Genomic DNA, 21,451 nt, shown 5'->3' on the forward strand with positions numbered 1-21,451 from the left:
CCGCACGTATTTGGAAAATTACGTGCAATTAGTCACAGTCTTTCTGGCATCATTTCATTTGTAGTGCAAGGTCATTTAAAGTCATTCAAGGTAATTCCAAATCTTTTTGATTTTGGAAACAGAAACTTCAGATAAGCATGAAATATGGTGTTTTAAGTCATTTTGGTTGTGGGATTTTGCTTAAAAACTTTATAATCATAATTAAAACACCACTATGAACGTTTTTAAAGAACTAAACCACTGAGACCTCCCAATTCTCCTGTTTCCAGTCATTTGTAGCATATGTCAATATATATATATATATATATATATATATATATATATATATATATATATATATATATATATATATATATATATATATATATATATATATATATATATATATATATATATATATATATATTTTTTTTTTTTACAATAAATGTGTTCATAAAAAACACATCTTCTGGGGATTTTTGTTTTGTTTTCTGTGTACTTGTGGGAGTTTGGTCATTAACAATAACTTTTCTCTGGTTGTCAGAGAAGTCTGTTTCTGTCATCCAGTTCATTAACCGTCCTTTAGGCCACATATTTCGGCTTCTTCATCATCTGTGTTGGATGTCAGGTTTTCTGAGGTCACCAGTTTGCTGTATCAAAACAAAACTGGTATGACATGGTGTAATGTGATCTGCAACACAAACCCAGTTATGATGCAGTGAAACAGAAATGTTAATTGTAAGGAAGTTGAACCTCATCCAAAAATACCTGCTGAGGCTTTCTGCTGGTAAGAGGGCTTTACTTCAGGCTGGTTCCTGCTCCACTCTGCTCTTTAAACAGCATCTCTGAAAAATCTGAAGATGTTTGTATGAACAGCATTATGTCTCTTGTGTGTTAGTGAGTATAAAGCATTTGAGGCCTTTCAGGTTTGGAATAATTTGAATTTGAGCTCAGGTAACTTCTATGTGTTACATCCCACTGTTAATCCCATTCACCACATTAAAACAGTCCAACTTTAACTTTAAAATGTACAGAATAGAAAGTACAAATAAGTAAGTGTTTGGGAAAAATCAATTCTGTAAAATATTGGAATGTTTATTTTGGAACACTAGAATCGATTTTTAATGCTGCCGGAAGAAGTTTTGATTATTTATTTATGAGCTAACGTGTTTCAGTGCCTTACTTTTGTGTTTCACTTAAATTTCGGACCTCTAGTTAAAAACGCATCACACCGAGCCTCGTTCAGCAGCTCTGCACCAGAACATCATCAAGATCTTCTGAGGTCCATCTCCCTGTAGATTTTCACGTCCTCTTAGTCTCATCTGGATGAGGCTCATCTGCTGGACTTTAAATATGTAGTTGTAGGGTAAGAAAGGCTAATTCTCTCTAACAGTTCTGATACATGGCCTGTCCATCCTGGTGGAGAATCCCTCCTTCATGTAGACACCCCTGAGGTTTTTTCTTTTTCTTCTGGAATCCATTTTTTAGGATTTTTTCTTTACCGAGAAGGAGGGTCAAAGGGCAGGGATTCTCGGTTTAGTTTAGTCTGTTTGGTTTAGTTTAACCATTAACAATGAAAGTCCAGGACTTAATGTTCTTTATGATTGATATTTATTACACAGTTACCGGTTCAAAGGCCATTGAGACGACTATTGTTGTACGATTGGGCTATATAAATAAAATTGAATGGAAAAGTCAGACTGTCATGACTTGTCAAAGCTAGACAGACCCAGACGCTGAAACCCAGAAGGAAGACAGGAGGTGAGTGAAGGTAAATAATAGATTTAATTTTTCCAGCGGATGAATTTGTCCTGTTGTGGCGGGGAATGGCAGGAACGGCAACTCCAGATGAGAGGGTGGATCTTGACGTGGCTGGAGGTTCGACTGTGGCCCGTGGCGTGGCTGGAGGTTCGGCTGAGGCCAGAGCTGAGGCCTGATGTATGGAGCGTTGAGAGGAGGTAGGTAACTCCGGGGATAACTCCGCTTGGGCTGAAGCTGAAGCTGGCGTCCACTCGTGGGATATGTAGGTCCTGGACATAGAAAGACTAGAGTTTAGACGAGGGTAAAGATACGTAACAGGAAAACTTGAAAGAGACCAGACAAGCACCATCATGGGCAACGAACTAGCATTGAATTCTGGTCCTGGCGCTCCTTAAGTAGGTCTGGCAGGTTGATGAGATGAGTGAACGCAGCTGGGACGAATCAGTGGCCAAGCAGAGAGGGGAGGGGGAAGATAGCTGACAGAGGCACCATGACACAGACTTTTCTTTAAAAACAAACATATTGTCTGTATTGCAGTCTTGTGATGTGTATCGTTTCACCACAGTCTGTCCAATGCAAAGCCCCAGGAATTGAAGCAAAAGCCATTTAGTCGTTTTGTTTGGAGCTTTAAGGATTCATTCTTGAGTCTGCTTGATAGATTTATATGCGGTTTGAGCCAAGATGTCCTGACCACAAACACCAACTCCATGTGGAATACAAACAGACCATTCATTTAAATGGGACTTCATTTAGGGTATTTTAGGGTTGTGTGTACCTTTCCTCTGACATGATTCAATAGTCATTTCAATACTTGGTCCAAGAATCAATCCACAGAAGATTCAGCTGTGTGACAACATAAATTAATACAATCTAGATATTTATTCATTATTTGGTGATTAAAGCCATAAAAGTTATAAATGAAAGTGCTTTTAACAAAGAAATTCTTTATTTTTTCCCACATGCACTTTTTATTTTAATCAACCAAACCAAAATGTCTGAAGGACATAACAGCTTCAAACCTAAAAACCTGCATTTTGGCTTTTTTAGACTGTTTTGTTCCTTAAACTGTGTCATATTAACTAATCAGGTCTTGTTTGAAGTGCTGTAAAACATAAAGCACATGTTGACGGTTAAAGAGATGCTGATGACTTTCTCAGACTAGGGCGAATTTTCTACATCTCTTTTTTTTTACTTGTCCTGTCCAACAGCTGAGCAAACAGATGAGAGCTTTTACAACATGGGGTTATGAAACTTCTGACACACAAGGTGTTATATTTGAATAAACCCCTTTTGTAATTTAGACTCAACTCTATTCATGTTAATTATGTTTGTAACAATTTTTTGTTGGACCGGATGGAAAAGAGAAGGGGGGAAAAAGAGAGAGGGATGTGTGTGTGTGTGTGTGTGTGTGTGTGTGTGTGGGGGGGGGGGGGGGGGGGGTAGGAGGGTGATTATAGAGGGGGGGGGGGGTAAATCATAAAGCATTACAAATCAACAAGTTTCTGGATGTTTCTAATCATTACTGTCAGATTTAGAAGTATAACAAATCTAAAAGGGGCGGGGCCTGTTCACACATACCTGTTGTCCCCAATAATGTTCACACACAAACAAGTCAAGATGTACATAATACAACCATTGTTCACACACGCATACTTATACATTCCGACTAACACATGTGAAACATTTCATTTAGTCACTCAAACTATTTGTGCAGAGGTGAGCTAACACCTGTGCTCCTGTGAGTGTTTCTGTTCTTCTAAAATGGATGATGGAATGTAAAAAGAAGGAGGGAGAGCAACCACATCCACCACCCAGGCCAGGGGCAGCAGGACCGCCACGGGAGCCAAAGAGCAGGGAGGCATGGGGGGACAGAGAGTGTTCCAGCCCAACCAGGAGAACATCTCTAATCCTCTACTAATAATCCTCTACTCAAATACATTCTTAGCTTTTATTGTTAAAGTTAAAAATATATACCGGTACATATTTTTTTTCAGGGAGTTCTATTGGAGTCATGATTGGAAAAATAAGTGTGTGTGGGGGGGGGGGGGGGGGGGGGGAGTGCAGCATTTCCCATAATTTCCAAAGCGGCACCTGAATCTGTGTGTTTGTTGCTTCAATTATGATGATTTTCTTTGCATTTTTGCAGTGGAGCAGCACTTGTTGGTGCCATTATTCTACCAACGTGACACCAAAACTGAAAACAATTAAACTGGTTGCACCTGCTTCGAAAGTGTCTTTTAGCTTGTCTTACATTTGAACATATTTCATCCTGACAGCAGCATTCTCACATCTTTGTTGACATAGTTATGTCTGACAGATTCAGTCCTACGTATTTTCTTATCAACGTTTTTATCTCATTTTTTACATTTTAATGCTATGAGGTTTTGTTTAAAGAAAAGAACTTCATAAAACTTGAAATAAAAGGAAAAGATTTTAATTTATTTTTTGACAGTTCTTCTGGAATTTCCTTCCCTCTGGCAGACATTTTATGACTTACTTCATATGCAACAATTTTACCTTTTGGACAAACATTTAAAACAGAAAGCAGAGTGGAGCGGTAAAGAAACAGAAACATGTGAGAACAGTCTTGATTGACAGTGAACATTTTTGCTAATTCTGCTGCTGTAATGGCAGCACTTTCCATCTGACAGCAGTCTGTTCAGACTGGAATCAGTCAGTTCTGTTTCATGACATCACTCTGATGCACTAAACTGTAGATTTTTGGGTAAAAAACTTTTTTTGCCCCAGCAGACTGATGGAGCTGGCAGTTTGTCTGGATCTGTTTCTGCTTCCAAGGAAACTCCAACACACATCAACTGTGTTTCTCTGTCATAGAATCATGAAGATCTAGATGTGGACTTTGCATGTTCTTCCATAAACACGTCCCATTTACCACTAGATCATCCTGTTGACCAACTGAGAAGCAGTGTCTGCATTTTGCAGCTGAAGCAGCAGAAAACGTCTCTTCTTTGTCCGTTTCCAGTGACTTTAGCCGCCATTATTTCCATGTATTAAAACATGAACCAACAAGTCTGCTTACGTCTTTGACAGCATTTGTGCACATCTCCTGTGACGACAGATTACAGGTGTTCTTTAGGACTTTTCTTTGTTTCAGGTCAGACTTAAAAATAGACGCTTTTTAAGCCTAAGTGTGCCGTGCTGTGAATCAGTCTTGGAGAAGCATCTTGTTTATTTGCCCATGACAGTGGCTGGTGCAGTTAGACCAGTTTGGAGTTTTCTAAAAAAATACTTCTTGGGGACTTAATGGTGACAGCGATAACCTCCCTACAGTCTGCTCTCAGTGCAAAAACCAGGAAATGGCAGGGCTCCTTTGACGATGAATCACATGGAAAGAATGCTGTGAGAGTAGTTTGTTGTTGAAGCATTAAGTGCATAAGGTTCATAGTCTTAAAAAAAACACAAATTAAAGCTGTGATGTTGATCAATTCACGCTATTTATTAATATTTTAAAGATCATAAACTTCATCTGTTTGTTGTTTTGATTGAAACACTTCATCATTTTTTCCAGGAAGAAGTTCTTCCTGAAAGGTTGTGATTCAGTTACGGAAAAAAAAGTCGTCTTTTGTTTCCATGAGCTTTTTTTCGTTGTTTCAACCAGCAGAAATGATGTCTAAAATAAAAGTTAGCATTTTACAAAACTGTGTTTTTCATGGTTTTACATGTTCCCCACAGGACAACAGGACTTGAGCTGCACAGTGCGTTATTTATTACAACATCTATTGAATCTTTCGTTTTTGAGCAGCGTACACGTCATTACCAGTAATCCCTTAATAAAGTAATGGATTACAGTCATTTTTGCTGTGAATAATTGAAAGAGTGCACTAATAGCAAGTTTATTCTGGGTTCAGGTTCAGCAGGTTTTTCTGTGTTTCTTTACTTTCAACGTTAAGCAGCTTTTATGACTAAACTGCAGCAGCAAAGAAAAATGAAGCATTTTGTTGCAATTTCTGATCGTCACACAGACCCGTCTGATAGAAAATGAGCAGAGAAACACACAGACTAGTACTTTAAGGGTGTAACGATTCATTTTCACAGTCAGATTCATATCATAATTTGTGGTTGATCTGGTTCAGAGTGTAATATTTGTCCAATTTGTTCAGATTTAATCTGATTCACTGACCTAAAATGGATCCAGGTCTAGCTGTGATTTTATTTGTTCATACTGTTAAATATTTTCTTTCTCTTTTTTTGTCCTTTAAAACCATTTTTTAAATAAACAGGCAGACTTAAGAAGGTTTTTGGTGTTTTTTAGCTTCATCTATGTTTGTTTCAGTAGCATTCGGATCTGCAGTTGGAGAAAATGCAACATGCGGAGAAACTTACAGTGTCCAAAGTAGGGGAGTAATGATTTATTTTAACAACAATTTGATTCGATATTTGCATTTGCTGATACAATTGAAAGTCGATATTGGTTAATTTTGAAGTACAGGTGAAGTTTTCCAGATTTCTTGTATTTCTTGCAAGATAATCAAGTGTAAAATAAATATGTGTCCAAACAAACAAGTAAACAAGAATGAATGCCAAATCCATTCACATTTTAGTTTCCAAAAGTTGTTGTGGGCTGAACAAAGAGTACAGCCAAATTTGAGCAGGTACACTGTAGCTTCCATCGTCCGGACTTTCCGAAATGGTTAAGGTAAGAAAACTACTCTCACTAGGAAATGGCAGAGCTAAAATAATATTAACAATGGATTAGATTTTTCTGCACTTTTCCAGAGGCTCAAAGAGCTTACAGTGTGTCCATTATTCATTCACTCCTCATTCATACTTCACATTCACGGGCGGCCGTGGTGCAGCGGTAGGGCGGTCGACTCATGATCGTAAGATTGCAGGTTCGATTCCCGCCTTGCACGCCCATGTGCCGAAGTGTCCTTGGGCAAGACACTGAACCCCACCTTGCCTCTGGTGGGAGGTTGGCGCCAGTGTTTGGCAGTGGAGCCGCCATCAGTGTGTGAATGTGTGTGTGCATGGGTGAATGGGACTGTGACTGTAAAGCGCTTTGGGCCTTCGTAAGAAGGTAGAAAGCGCTATATAAGTATACGCCATTTACCATTTACCATTCATGCTCATTCACACACCAGTGGAGCCACATTGGAGTCATGGAGGGTGAAGTGTCCTCCCAAGGACACAAAGATGGTTGACCGGGGGGAGCGGGGATCAAACCACCGAGCCTTAGATCATTGGACGACCTGCTCAACCACCTGAGCCACTGCCACCCCAAACTACATATCACTACAGTACCCATTGAGTACAGTAGAACTGTATTGTCTAATGACTGTTCTGTAGGACTGTACAAATAATATAAAGTATGTTTCACGTATTTAGGAAATGTATACCTACTTCGTATTTACAGTATTTTACTATTTAATTGGCAGAACTGAAAGATTTCCAACACAAGTTGGTCGGGAACATAGAGTAAGCCTATCAACACTGGACCATGTCTGGCACAGAAATCATCTCAGGATGAAGCAGGTCTACAGGTTGTCATCCGAACTTACAGCGCGGAAAATAAGTATTGAACATGTCAACTCAGAAAGAGTCAAAGAATTATATAACAATGTGCAAGTGAGTCCCACAATTGATGTATATTGTAAACATATGTTTTAATATTGAATTCATAATGATTGTGCTTCACAATAGTGACCACTTCATGTCTATTTCTGATATTTTCATGTGTGTTTCAGAGAGTCCTGGAGCCAGAGGTGGCTGCAGAGGAGCACCAGTTCATCGTCATTGATGCGGTCGGGTTCAACCTGACAAAGAGACAATAAAGAGGAAGGAATATCATTGGCCAGTATGCCATTGTTGAAGTCCCTGCCCAACGCGGAGGGAACATCCCAATGTGTGCAGCGCTTACCCACCATCACCATGCTACCCTTGGCCCCTACAACACCGCCCATCTGATCACAATCCTAGACACACTACACAACACACTCATTCCATCAGATCAGGTAGATGGCCCAGAGCAGCTCAGGTACGTTGTCATTTGGGACAATGTAAGTTTCAACAGGGCTGTTCTGGTTCACAACTGGTTCACTGCCCACCTACGCTTTTTAGTTGTTCATATTTTCAATTCCTCAATCCTATTGGGCAATTTTACATTCATCGATCGTATTGAGGGATTTTTTTCTGCCTGGAGATGGAAAGTGTAAGAACAAAATCCATAAACAAGTTTACCGTTTCTCCAAGCTATGGAGGACGCATGTGAAGATATAGCAGCTGATTGTTGGGTTCAACAACCTCCTACATCAGAATAACAATAAAAAGGAAAGAAAGACAACAGACCAAGGAACCTTTTTAGGAGGAGAACGAACAGAGATAATACCTAGCAACAATCTCTCTCCACTCTGGCGCATATTCCTGTCGCCTCCTCTTTTATTAAGTTTGTTGGGTTTTCCCTAATTTACATATCTGCTGAGCTCCAAGGAGGGGAAACAGATAAAAACACAGCTGCAGCGCTATCAGAAACAATAATGCAACATGTCCATCCTTTCAGAGTCTTCCCACATCATCTCTGGCCCTGCAAAGCCTTTTCTCACGGAAAACTAACACAGAGCGTCCTTTTATCCAGGTCTGGAAGCAGACAACATGCTGATCTTGGGGTTTCACCTTCACCACCCTGTGAAACAGAACTTGGACACAAACACTTCTGCAAACATGATTATATTACCTACATAGCTTTCATAATATGACATAACTGATATACATTTTTCCAACACTGATGCTTTTCATGGCTGAATTCGCCATGCTAGGCGATATTTTCCCCACTGCTTGACAGGGAAAACATTGCCTGGGATGTGGATGAGGTGCTGTGGCCAGACCGCGACAGAGAGAGGATGCAACATAGTTTATTTATTTTTTCTGTGACTGTAACTTCTTCTGTTTTGTATGTAGTGGATATTCTGTTGGTTGGGAATGGGATGTACACATTGTTTTTGCCTGAAATATGTAATAAACTTCTACCATGTATTTGTGTGTTCCGTGTATAAAAATAACATTGTCAATATCTTACAACACACTTATGTAAATACTGTCTGTAGTAAGTGTAACATTGAATCAAGAAAAAGCCCAAGTCATTATGATGAATGGAGAAGAAGTGTTTTCCATTCATCATAGTGTTCAGCTGGTTCCTGTAAACGTCTATGGTGGTATGTGTGTGTCATTTGAAAACACAGCCCCATTTTCAGAGGACGTTACATTGTTTTAAATGTAAAGTTTGATTTTGCAGCAGAATTGAGGGGTTTTGCCCACTTTGTGTGTGTGTGTGTTTTTATTTGTGTGTAGAGTTCTGAGAAAATGAGGCATGCTCTCAGAAAATGTGTAAAAACAGTTAAGTAAAACTGTAATTTTCTTCCACCTTGTCCTCCATTCGTTAACCTGATTGACGGTTACGAGAACACCTAAAAGCTTCAGGAGGAAACCTGCAGACTCACACCTGTGAACACAGTTTGACACAAACATGAGGAACAGCTGCCTGGTTCCTTACAAATGAACTTGTGACCAGAATCAGGTTACAAACATATTTTTAAACGCATCAAAGATAACATTGTCAGAAGACAAAGTTTAGCTCGCCTAACCACATTCTGGCTGTGCAACAAGCAAAAAACAGCACAAAGCCAGACGTTTCTTTTGTCATTCAACTCTTTATTCAAAAGCTTCAGGAGTACCAGCTTTAAAACCACACTATTAAGATTCATTGAGCTTAACTTTGTGTTATAAATTAGATGTTAAATCATTAAGCACATTACTTGGACGTGTAATTGTGTATTTTTTTAGCCTACACAGTGTTGTGTTGCTGTAGATTTGAGCTGTTTGGTTCTCATGGAACATGAGGTTTCTCCGTTTATAGAAAGAACTTCTGTGATGATCCAGAAAGTCTTTTTAAAAAAGATAAAGTTTTTCCCGAAAACCTTGAAGTAAATCAAACATCAGCCGTGTGGATTTATTTTGTAAAGAGGAGAATCACCTTGTCACTGAAATTATTTGAACATTTTACAAAAAAATGTAAAATTGTAGCAGCGGAACTATTAAAACAACAACTTTTTAGCTTTTGGAAACAGCCTCTTAAAAAGAAGAGGAACAGGTGAGGTTTGGAGGCGTGGCTAAGAGGTAGCTAAGAGGGGAACAGGGCGTGATTAAATGACAGGAAGATTATTTATTCTGTAGCTCAGCTGGTGTTGAACACTTCCAGTTATGTCTTTCAGGGTGATCCTCACAGCAGCTGTGCTGACTCTGCTGACACAAGGTAAGAAGCTGCTCAGTGAGTTGGAGTCCTGGAAGATCTGCCTTTCAGAGAGCTGACAGGCAGCAAAGGAAGTTTTTCCTTCATCCAGTGGAAGGCATGATTCTCAGCTTTGACAGGAATGCTGGTGCTTTTTCACGGTTCACATCTTTTTCAGGAAGTGTGTTTAATCTTTAGCTCAATGCTGAGTCAAGCAGAGCGTCATGGAGACGGACTGAATTCAAACATAGCCGGAACTGGAGATTAATTCTGTATTTGTGGTCACAAAACTTAAGAAATGTATGTCAAGTGACACAAAATAGAGAAAATATTTTCTAGAAGGATGCACCTGCAAACACCTGTGCAGATAAGGCAGTTAAAGAAGATCTTGGAGAGTGAGAGGATGTCTGAGGAATGGAGGAGAGGTGTCCTGGTCCCATTTTTAGGAAGATGGGAGATGTTTGTGGAAAAAGCTAATGAGTTTCACTGTGAAGTTAGTGAAAACTAGGCTGAAGTCAGAAGTAAACATTTGGGAGCAACAGTTTAGTTTCATGGAGAGAAAGAGAACCACAGGTGCAATATGTGCTTTCAGGATGTTTCTGGAGAACAACAGAGAAGATCAGGAGGAGCTGCACTGTTTCTTTGCAGATCTAGAGTAAGACTATGACAGGTGGAGGTGGGACTGCACCAAAGTTCAGCTTTCAGCTCCTTTATGTCTGCTGTGGTGATGGACAGACTGACAGATGAGGTTAGACAGGAATCTCTGGATCATGATGTTTGCAGATGATGTTGTGTTCTGTAGTGAAAACAGGGAGGAGTTGGAGGAAGATCAGCTGCAGCAAGAAATAGTATCTATATGTAAATTAGAGGAACTCTAGTGGAACGTGAAGGGGAGAAGGTGGAGGATTGAGGGTACTGAGGCATGCGGAAGTAGCTTGGAACAGGTGCACAAAGGTTTCAGGTGAGATCTGTGACACCTGAATGAAAGGAAAGGCGTAGAAGACTGTGGTGAGAGCCGTCATGTTGTTGGTTTAGCGAAGACCAGTGGACGGAGTTCATGGATGCAGTAAACTGAGGTCATGAGGTAGGAGGATGCAGAGGAGAGACGGATGATCCACCATGGGTGGCGCCCTCTAAAGGAAGCAGCAGAAAATACATTTTCTAGAAAGTTTCAATGATTAGTTTCAGCAGCAGCAGCTTAGGCCTTCATCCAAAGAGACAACATTTTTCCACAATTGAGGCTAATGTGGATTAAATGTTTGGCCTGAGGACACAATGTCAATGTTTGGAATTGAACCCCTGACCAAAGCTTCTTTTTAACACTTCTATTTATTTACTACTTTCAGCGTCAGATGGCAAAAGCTTCAAAACTTTCCTCTTTTAGCAGAAAACATTTATCAGTTTTATAGTTAAACATCATTTATTTGTAGAGTCTGCTGCTTTCATAATAAACTATTTGTGAGAAAAACATAGTTTGGTCTGCACGAACCTTTGACATTCAAAAAATGTAAGATGACGAATTATGCTGAGTCTAAGTGAACAATGTGCAGAACTAAATAGATGATGTATTTTCACTGTCCTTTAAAAAAGACTGCATTAAATCTTAATTGATTGTTTAATTAATCATTTGTTTTCTTTTTTATTCAGAGTGTGTCTCACAGTTAGCGGGTAAGTTAACATAATTATTACATTTTCAGATTCAAAGGCCATGTTTTCCACTTTTCTAAATTTTAATTTCGAGGTAAAACTGAAAACTACAAAAGGCCTTTAAATATTAAAAAAACAAATGCATTTCTTTTTGTTTATTCAACAATTACATTTTCTATAAGACAATATACATTTACTCATTTTATTTTGAATTAATAACAGTTTAAAATAGTTTTTAAGCCATTAATCAAACTAGATTTGACATATGTGTGTATGTTATGTTACATTACGTAATAGTTTTTTTCATGCATTTTTTGCACGGATGTGTTTTAATATTTGAAAGGGTTTTAGTTAAGGCCTTTAAAATGCAGCATAACTTGTGAAGAGAGTTTCATAAATTTGGTTTGATGATAAATTTTAATGAGTACTGCGGGACAATAACTGAAGATTCTCATTTCGATGTTTCCTTTTGTTAAACAAAATACAACTTAACTATTGCCAATAGAGAAAATATTTAAGATGATTTGTCCTTAATCAAACTGTTTTAACATATTATCAGTTTTGAAAAAAATAATGGAAGAGAATGGTCACCTGATAGGTTCAATGTCTGATTCGGTGAAACCATGAATGAGAGCAAATAACAGAAGGAACCATTTACTGTTCATTCTCTTGAAATTAGCTTTCTTAAAAGACACTTTCAAGTGTTAAAAAGCAAATTAAAAAGAAAAACTTCCCTTTAGGAGAAAAAAGCTTCTTAATTTGTGGGGGATTTATGAACTCCAGCAGTTTCTGAGTCCACAAAAACCAAACCAGTACTTTTCTTTGCAGTTTGTGGTGTGGCAAATCTGAACACCAGGATTGTTGGAGGACAAGATGCTCCTGCAGGGTTCTGGCCTTGGCAGGTCAGTCTGCAGGGATCTTCACACTTCTGTGGAGGATCCCTCATCAACAACCAGTGGGTGCTGACGGCTGCTCACTGCTTTCCAAGGTAATCAACAATAGTGGAACTGGTCATTCATCATCAGAATTTGAGTTATTTATTGGCGTCTCTTCTTGTTTTGATTCTAAATTCAGACAAAAGCAATCCTGACAGAAAAAAAGCTTCATAAGAAACAATAGACCACAAATAACTTTAAAGCTCATCAATTTCTGAATCCTTTGTCTTTGATTCCCTACAGTTTTCTTCTGTAATTTAATGAAAGAACCAATTGAGAACAATGTCTCCAATCAAACGTCACAAAAGGTTTCTGTTTTCTTTCTCAGTGGCAGTGCATCTGGTGTGAACGTAGTTCTGGGTCTTCAGAGTCTGCAGGGATCAAACCCCAACAGTGTGTCTCAAACAATAAGAACTTTAATCATTCATCCGGACTACAACTCAGAGACATCGGATAACGACATCGCCCTCCTGCAGCTCTCCTCAGCAGTAACCTTCAACAACTACATTACTCCAGTCTGTCTGCCTTCCATCGGCAGCACCTTCTACAGCGGCGTCAACACCTGGGTCACCGGCTGGGGAGCCATTAGAAGTGGAGGTCAGTTAGTCACTGAAAAACATCTTGATTTTCTATTATTAAGGCAAATTTTATTACAGTTATATTTATAGACCTTCATGGTGGTTAGGACATCATAGCGAGGAGCTCCTGGTTTGAATTTTGACTCTGTGTGGAGTTCCCATGTGTGCTCTTTAGTCACATGATCTGCCAAAGACTTAAAGCTCTATCCCATAACAACTGCATGACAAAACAATATTTTGCTAAACAAATCAGATTTCTTTATTTACTTAGAGGTTCAAAAAGATGAATAAAGCCTAAAGGCTAGACGCGGGTGGTGGTTAAGGGTGAGCCCATGACAAAGCAATGCTCCAGGTGGAGGATGGGATGGAGGAGGGCAGATGAACCATCTAAAATGCAGAGATATAAACGTCCATGAAATTATAAGTAAATAGGTTATAGGAAGTTGCACAGACTAATGACGTACGGATGACGCTGTTGTACGGTGTCCTTACGCCACACTCTGGACGTTAGTAAGATGCCGCACGAGGTGTGCATGTGATACAAAAGTGCCCGTAGAACGCCCATACACTCAAACAAATATTGCACACAGGCACATAGGGCCCCGGGATCTGGATGGGAGGGGTATGCTGGCGGGGCTCACTGGGGATGCCCCTCTCTGGGTTCTCGTTGGCACCCACCCTCCTCCCTGCTTTTTACTTGCATATTAGACACTCTGATTCATCTAGGGCCTTGTGGAGAGGGTCTGGTGTAGGGGGGCACGGTGAAACATCCGTGCTCACCTTTCGCTGGCCCCCCCACAATTTTAACTTCCTCTGTAGACACACACACTGCATGCTAGCAGCACACACACAGCAAATACACACCACTCACAGAGGGACTCCAGAGTGGGGGGCTTTGCGGCTTGGCAGCGGTGGAGCCCCCCACACTGGTGACCTCCTATTTTACCTGCAGCACACACACAGCACTCCCACACCTCCATACATGGGTGGGGTCGGGGGGGGGCGGCCGGTCTTCACCCGCCTGGTCCTCTCAGGGCGGCCGGGCTTATGGGTGTCCTGTCGGCTGCGGGAAAGGTCGGGCATGCGGCGCTGGGGGTCGGCCGGCTGGGGGGGGGGGTTACTGCTTGGCGGCGGGGGTAGGGAGGGTAACCAGATGATTGTGAGTATGTGTGTGTGAGTGCATGGGTAGGACCGACCTGGGGGCTGGCTCGCTGGGACCCTCTGGGGCTTTCCCTCCCCATCACAGAGAGGGGAGGGCACTGAGAGGGTTGGGGAGGGGGGGTCAGATATTATGGCGGGGGGGGGGGGGGGGGGGGTTGTAGTGCGTAGGGTTTTAGGGGGGTGGCTGTGGCTGTGGGTGCGTGGCGATCCCTGGGTTGCTAGGGTCGCGTGCCTGGGCTGGCTTGCGGGGACGGGGCGCCGGTCGGGTGGTGGCCGGCTCATGGGTTCCGGGGGCCCTGGCTTCGTCCCTGGCCTTTGTCTCGGTGTCCGGCGCCCGGTGGCCCCCATGGCCACCGCCTGGTACGGCTAAGCGCTCCTGTCTTGTGGCCTGGGGGCTGGACACTGGGTTCGCTTGTGCCTCTGGGCATTGGGGGGGCCCCTGTAGGGGGGCCCTCTCTGTGCCTGGCTGGTGGGGTGGGCGGTCCCCTCCTCCTCCCCTCCCGGGCTGCCTGGGTCCGGATGCTGGGGGGGCTTCTGGCCTGGGGGGCTCTCCTCCCCTCTCCTGGTCTGGCTGGTCTGGCTGGGTAGGATCTGGCTCCCTTTATGAACACACGGTTCACGTCGGCAGCATGCATGTATCTCCACCCCCACGTGCACGTGCACGTGCACACTGCCACACTGCTCCCTGTCTGCTTCATCCCTCCTCCTTACCTACAGTGTATTGATGGACAGTTTTTTTTTTTTTTCGCTCATCTTAGTGTCAAATTTTCACCTTTGATGTAACATTCGTCTTTCCAGCAGATCTGGTATAATTGTTACAGCTTAAATTAATAACTTAGTCAAATCAGTGCTTGTATCCCCCACCTTTTCACCTTTCTTCCTTTTACTCTCTTCCACCCTCCCCTCACATTCTTCCCCTCTCCCTCCCCACACACACTAAATGTAACAAATAAATAAAAAATAATACGACAAAAAGGGGTTTATACAAATCTACACTCTAGTTTCTTGAAGCTATATAACCTCTTTTTGTGATAGTAAAACCTGTCCAACACAAAAAGCCTTCAGCTCTAATCTGTTTGCTCAGCTGTTGGACAGAACAAGTTAAAAAAAAAAAAAAAAAAGAACGCCCATACACTATGATTGTCCAATTTCATCATTTCTAACAGTCAGGCTGAATGTCAGGTACTTGCATGGAGTGCTCATTTACCACATGAATTACCCTTATTGTATAAACAATCACTACGACCTGCCGTCCACAGAATACCCAAAGAAAAATTTGCATGAACATTTTCTCTCTACGGGTTCACTGAGGGGTCTATGACCTTGCCCCTTGTGTGACCCGTTCACGTTTGACCATTTTTCACCACAGACAGCCAATATCCACCAGTTAGGGCAGTTGTGACATTAGGCATTACGTATATTTATCCTCAGTGTTTTAAAAACAGTTACAGTTGCATGAAAACAACTGCATTGACAAAATTCTCATTCCATCCAATCAAAGTTTCTTGTTCTGATCATAGTCAGACCATCCATAGATCCAATCATGCTGAAGAGGACCATTGTCATTACAGCTGAAAGAAAACAATGGGAGACTTTAGGGTGTGACCATTGACTGTATATGAGAACTGGAGTAAGTTATTGTGACATCAGCCATAAAAAATGGTTTACTTCCTGCTCCCACAAAATTAATTTAATTCCGTTGTCACCATGTTGGTGGCGATTGAATTAACAAAATTGCTAATCCTAATCAACATAAGCATTAGCAAAAACAAAAATAAATTAAAGCTACAAGTAGCATTTAGCGGGCCCGAACACGTGCGACCGCACGGCACGAGCGACCGCCCCGTGAGCAACGCCCTGCTCGAGCCATTCTCGTCGTTTTTTCTTGTCCATTCTGGAGCTCCAAGCTATTGTTAATACGACAGCAGCCTGGGGGGGGGGGGGGGGGGGGGGCTGTAATCTGTTGCCTTAAGGGACAAAGACTTTTGCATATAGCATGAAAAAAATTCAAGCAATGATGATAATTGCTATCACTGTCCCTAAGGATGAGAACAATAGAACTCATTCAATTTCCACTACAATGTCTAGATGAGTGTCAGCTATGTCTGATAACTTGGCCAATTAGCTGGACCGGGATCTTGCAAAGTGCAGGTGGTTAACGTCCAGTGTGATGAGTCTGTGGACGGCAACAGCACAGCATAGCTTTTGGTTTCCACAAGAGAAGAACTCCTGACACATCTGCCCTAACAGACAACTACAAGAGGAGTTGAAATGTATAACACGGTGAAGGAGTTTTTGTGCAGAAAAAGGTACAATTAGAAAAGCTGGTAGCAGTGACTGCAGATGGGACTCCTGCTATGATCAATAGACAAACAGGTTTCATCACTCACTGTAAAGCTGACCCAGACTTTCCAAAATGTCTGCATTACTGTTGCGTCATTCACCAGCAGGCCTTATGTGCAGAAGTGATTGGCTCTGGACATATAATGACTCTTATTCTGAAAATCGTAAACAACCTCAGCTGCAAAGCAAAACAGCACAGGATTTTTAAGGTGCTATTGGAGGAGATGTCTGTTGAATATGGTGAATATGAACATTGTGAATCTGAACTTGCATTCTTGACTGACATTACTGGAAAACTAAACCACTTGATCTGCGAGCTGCAAGACAATGGCAAAACTATTTTTTTTTTGACCAGCCTGCCTTAGCCAGTGTTTTTCTTGTGGGGATCTTTTCTGCCAGGGCTTGTCAGCTTGGTCAGTGGATGTTGCTGCAGTTGTCTCCCTTGCTGGGACAGCTGGAGTTAAACACAGCAGCTCACGGCTCTGAAGTGGACCCCGTTGCTGTCCCAGTCTGGATGGGCACTGTGGCGATGTTCCAATGGCCAGGCTGGCTCCTGGTATAAAGAGATTCCCAAATACCATTTCCTAACCGCAGAGCCAAGGATGTGTTTACATGTTTAGGTCAAAAATGTGATGGACAGCTTCATGTTGTCTAAACATGCCACCCTGTTATTAATCCAGTTGATATGGTTCTCCATCTGTGTCTAGGTGATAGAAAAGCATTTTTTTTATATTTAGAGCTCTAAGCAAACAAACAGTTGTCTATATAAAAGAGCTTTTACAATTGTGCACTTTTAGCAGGTCTCTGAGTTCATGTGACCAATGTATGGTGGATTTTCACAGACCTTGTTTAAAACTGAAGGTGAGAGAGACTTAGAGAAATGGCTTCATTGTTCTGGAGTACTTTGTTTCATCCACAGAAGAGTAGAATTGGTGATTGATTTTGAAAAGCTGCTGAAAAAAGTATCTTTTTCAAATTGCAATTTCTAACTTGGGTTTTACATTTTGTGTTCCATTTTTTGTGCTTTAATTGGGAAGCATTTGTTATTTGTTTGGTGTTTTTAAGGTTCTGCAAATATACACATCATTTTTTAGAGACATTTGTTATCAGTTGTGTTTGTTGATTTGTAGTTTAATTTCATTGGATGTATAGATGTCGTGTGGGGGGGAGGCTCGAGAGCAGGTAGGACCCAGGCGCAAAGACGGGTGGCAAACGGGTTCAGGGCAAGTGGGTTTATTTAACTAACAAAAAGTGCTGCAGAGCAGGATGACAAAACTAAAAACAAAAACTTACTGTGGCATGGCAAGGGACATGGACGCCAGACAAGAAGACGTGATCAACATGAGCAGAAGTTAATGGACCAGCACAGGAGGAAGGCAGAGACAAGACTTATATACAGACAGGGCAGACAAGACACAGGTGAACACGATTAGGGCAGATGGGGACCAAAGGAAGTAAAACTCAAGAAACATGACAAGACAGGAAACCTTTCAAAATAAAACAGGAAACAGAACCAAACAAGACAGAACAAGAACTAAAGCGAAAAAAAAAGACAACAAACTGAAACCATGACAATAGAAAGGAAAAGAAGTTCAAACATTGATTATAAAAAAGGATATAAGAGATAAAAAAAAAGAAAAAGGAAAAGAAAAAAGATAAAATATTGATTTAATTGCATTTTGAATGAATAAAAAACAATGATTAATAGAATCAGAAATCAGAAAAAGTTTTATTGCCAGGTTCAGTAGAGCGCACTTTACAAAACGAGGAATTTGACTTGGTGTATAGTGCAATTAAGAATAAGTTAAAAATTAAGTTAACAACAACAACACACTATATACAGTAGAGTAAGGTGAATTAAAGTGGGAGCACAGATGGGCTGGGATGGTGGGGCCTGTAAGTGGCACCGACAGTCCTTTGGTGGGCGGGGGGGGGGGGGGTCACCTGGGGGAGTTGGGGTTCTGTTCAGCAGGCTGACTGCAGTGGGGAATAAGCTGTTCTTGTGGCGCGAGGTCCTGGTCCTGATGGACCGGAGCCTCTTGCCAGGAGGGAGGGGCCGAAAGAGATTATGTCCTGGATGAGAGGGGTTGGCTACAATCCTGGCTGCCCGCCTCCAGGTCCTGGAGATGTGCAGCTCCTGGAGAGACGGGAGGTGGCAGCCGATCACCTTCTCTGCTGAGTGGATGACGCGTTGCAGCTTGGCCTTGTCTCTGGCCGTGGCCGCAGCGAACCAGACTGTGATGGAGGACGTGAGGGTGGATTCGATGATGGCGGTGTAAAAGTCTACCAGCATCTTTTCAGGGAGGTGAAACTTCTTCAGCTGCCTCAGGAAGTACATCCTCTGCTGGACCTTCTTAGTGATGGAGCTGATGTTCTGCTCCCACTTGAGGTCCTGGCTGATGATGGTTCCCAGGAAGCAGAAGGACTCCACAGAGGTCACCGGGGAGTCACAGAGGATGACAGGGGGGAGGGGGGCTGGGGCCTTCCTGAAGTCCACTGTCATCTCCACTGTCTTCAGAGCATTAAGCTCCAGGTTGTTAGCGCTGCACTATGACACCAGCCTGGCTATTTCACTCCTGTAGGCCGACTCATCTCCGTCAGAGATGAGGCCGATGAGTGTGGTGTCGTCAGCAAACTTCAGGAGTTTGACAGACAGGTGACCAGCTGTGCAGCTGTTTGTGTACAGGGAGAGTAACAGGGGTGAAAGGACACAGCCCTGGGGGGATCCGGTGCTTGTGGTCCGAGTATCTGAGACGAGCTTCCCCAGCCTCACATACTGCTGTCTGTCCGTCAGGAAGTCTGTGATCCACCTGCAGGTGGAGTCAGGCACATTCATCTTGGAGAGTTTTTAATACTAAGTCTAGACAGATTTAACACAGGTTTTTGGATGAAAAAGGATTTTTTATAAATCATCTGTTACACTTTTAAGTCTGAAAAAAATATGGAAGGCAGCAAACACAGATCCCTACCGTTTTTAATTTTTTTGTGCTGATATTTGAAAGATAAGTTATGCAAAAAAATAGGTGTTTGCAGTTTTGCCTAAAAAGACGTTTTCGGACCTTTTTGGATCAAATGTTGTCTAAAAGTTCACCTGTAACTTCAATCATTCTGAATTTTTTTAGGAAAACTAAACCACTTCAACTGTGATCTGCAAGGCAATGGTAAAACTATATTTTTTATGGAACAGCCTGCAGTGTTTCTTGTGGGGATCTTTTCTGCCAGGGCTTGCCGGCTTGGTCGGTGGTTGTTGCTGTTACCAATCCAGTTGATATGGTTCTCCATCTGTGTCTAAGTGATATAATCAGAATCAGAATCGTTTATTGTCATTGTACATGGGGATACAATGAAATTGCAGCAGCCTTGGAGTGAAGGAGTTACATAAAATAAAAATAAAAATAGAATAGAAAAAGAAATACTGTATTTACAACTCTTAACAAAAAATGAACAATATGGACAGAAACTGTTAAATATTAAATATTTGTGAATAAAATAGAATGGAATTACATGAGTTGCTGTGAGCACAGCTTAATAAATATCAAGTTATTGCACAGTGACCCGGTTAGACAGTCAGGATATTGCACGCATTGTAGTAAAATTAGAGTGAGGTGTGGTTGGTGGACGTATGTGCATTCCGTATGATAATTGCCTGTGGAAAAAAGCTGTTTCTTAGTCTGTTTGTCCTGGTTCTGATGGACCTGTACCTCCTTCCAGAGGGCAGCAGTTCAAACAGAGGGAAAGCAGAATGGGTGGAGTTAGTGGTGATGCTAGTCACTCTGCTGAGGCAGCGAGACTGGTAAATGTCCTTCAGTGAGGGGAGGGGGCAGCCGATGATCCTCTGCGCTGTCTTTACCACTCTCTGGAGACTCTGCCGTTCTGCTTCAGTGCAGTGGGAAAACCACACTGTGATGCCATAGGACAGAATGCTCTCAATGGTTGAGCGGTAGAACGTTACCAGCAGCTCCTGGCTGACGTCGTTCCTCCTAAGTTTTCTCAGGAAGTGCAGGCGTTGCTGGGCCTTCCTGATGACAGTCATGGTGTTGTTAGACCATGTGAGGTCAGCAGAGATGGTGGTGCCCAGGAGGGTGAAGCTGTGGACCCTCTCCACACAGTTTCCATCGATGTAGAGTGGGGGTGGATCTGTTCTGTTTTTTCTGAAGTCCAGGATGATCTCCTTGGTCTTGGTGGTGTTCAGGATGAGGTTATTAGCCTGACACCACCTTGAGAGTTTCAGGACTTCGTCTCTGTAGGCCGTCTCGTCGTCCCCAGAGATCAGCCCCACCACAGTAGTGTCGTCTGCAAACTTCACCACGGTGTTGCTGGTGTGGGCTGGTCTGCAGTCTGCTGTGTACAGTGTATACAGCAGAGGACTCAGCACACATCCCTGTGTGGAGCCTGTGCTCAGCGTCCGGGTGGAGGAGAGGTGGGGGTCAAGTTTGACTGTCTGTGGTCTGTTTGTCAGGAAGTCCTTGATCCACGAGCAGGTGAGTGGGTGGAGTCCTAGTTCAGACAGTTTGTTGACCAGAATGTCAGGAATGATTGTGTTAAAGGCTGAGCTATAGTCCACAAAGAGCATCCTGGCGTAGGTGTCTCTGTGTTCCAGGTGGCTCAGCGCAGTGTGGAGGGTGATGGAAATGGCATCATCCGTTGATCTGTTTGCTTTGTAAGCAAACTGGTGGGGGACGAAGATTGGAGGGAGGGAGTCTTTGATGTGTCCCAGGAGCAGCCGCTCCAGACACTTTGTGATGACAGCAGTGAGTGCAACTGGGCGGAAGTCCGTGAGGAAGGCTGTGGATGAGGACTTTTTG

General features: G+C 42.3%; 1 protein-coding gene across 1 annotated transcript in view; it reads left to right on the forward strand.

The window, feature by feature from the left end:
* Window positions 1-9,922: 9,922 nt before the first annotated feature.
* The window catches only part of LOC101156497 (prostasin), a 76,925-nt gene continuing 65,396 nt past the window's right edge, over window positions 9,923-21,451 (forward strand). Inside the window, exons 1-4 of the mRNA XM_023957927.1 lie at window positions 9,923-10,006; window positions 11,630-11,650; window positions 12,458-12,617; window positions 12,893-13,161. Of these exons, the coding sequence (XP_023813695.1) occupies window positions 9,955-10,006; window positions 11,630-11,650; window positions 12,458-12,617; window positions 12,893-13,161 (502 nt within the window). The 5' untranslated portion in view covers window positions 9,923-9,954. The remainder of the gene's footprint in view (window positions 10,007-11,629; window positions 11,651-12,457; window positions 12,618-12,892; window positions 13,162-21,451) is intronic.

The sequence above is a fragment of the Oryzias latipes genome, chromosome 8 (genome assembly GCF_002234675.1).
Source record: "Oryzias latipes chromosome 8, ASM223467v1".
Classification (NCBI taxonomy): domain Eukaryota; kingdom Metazoa; phylum Chordata; class Actinopteri; order Beloniformes; family Adrianichthyidae; genus Oryzias; species Oryzias latipes.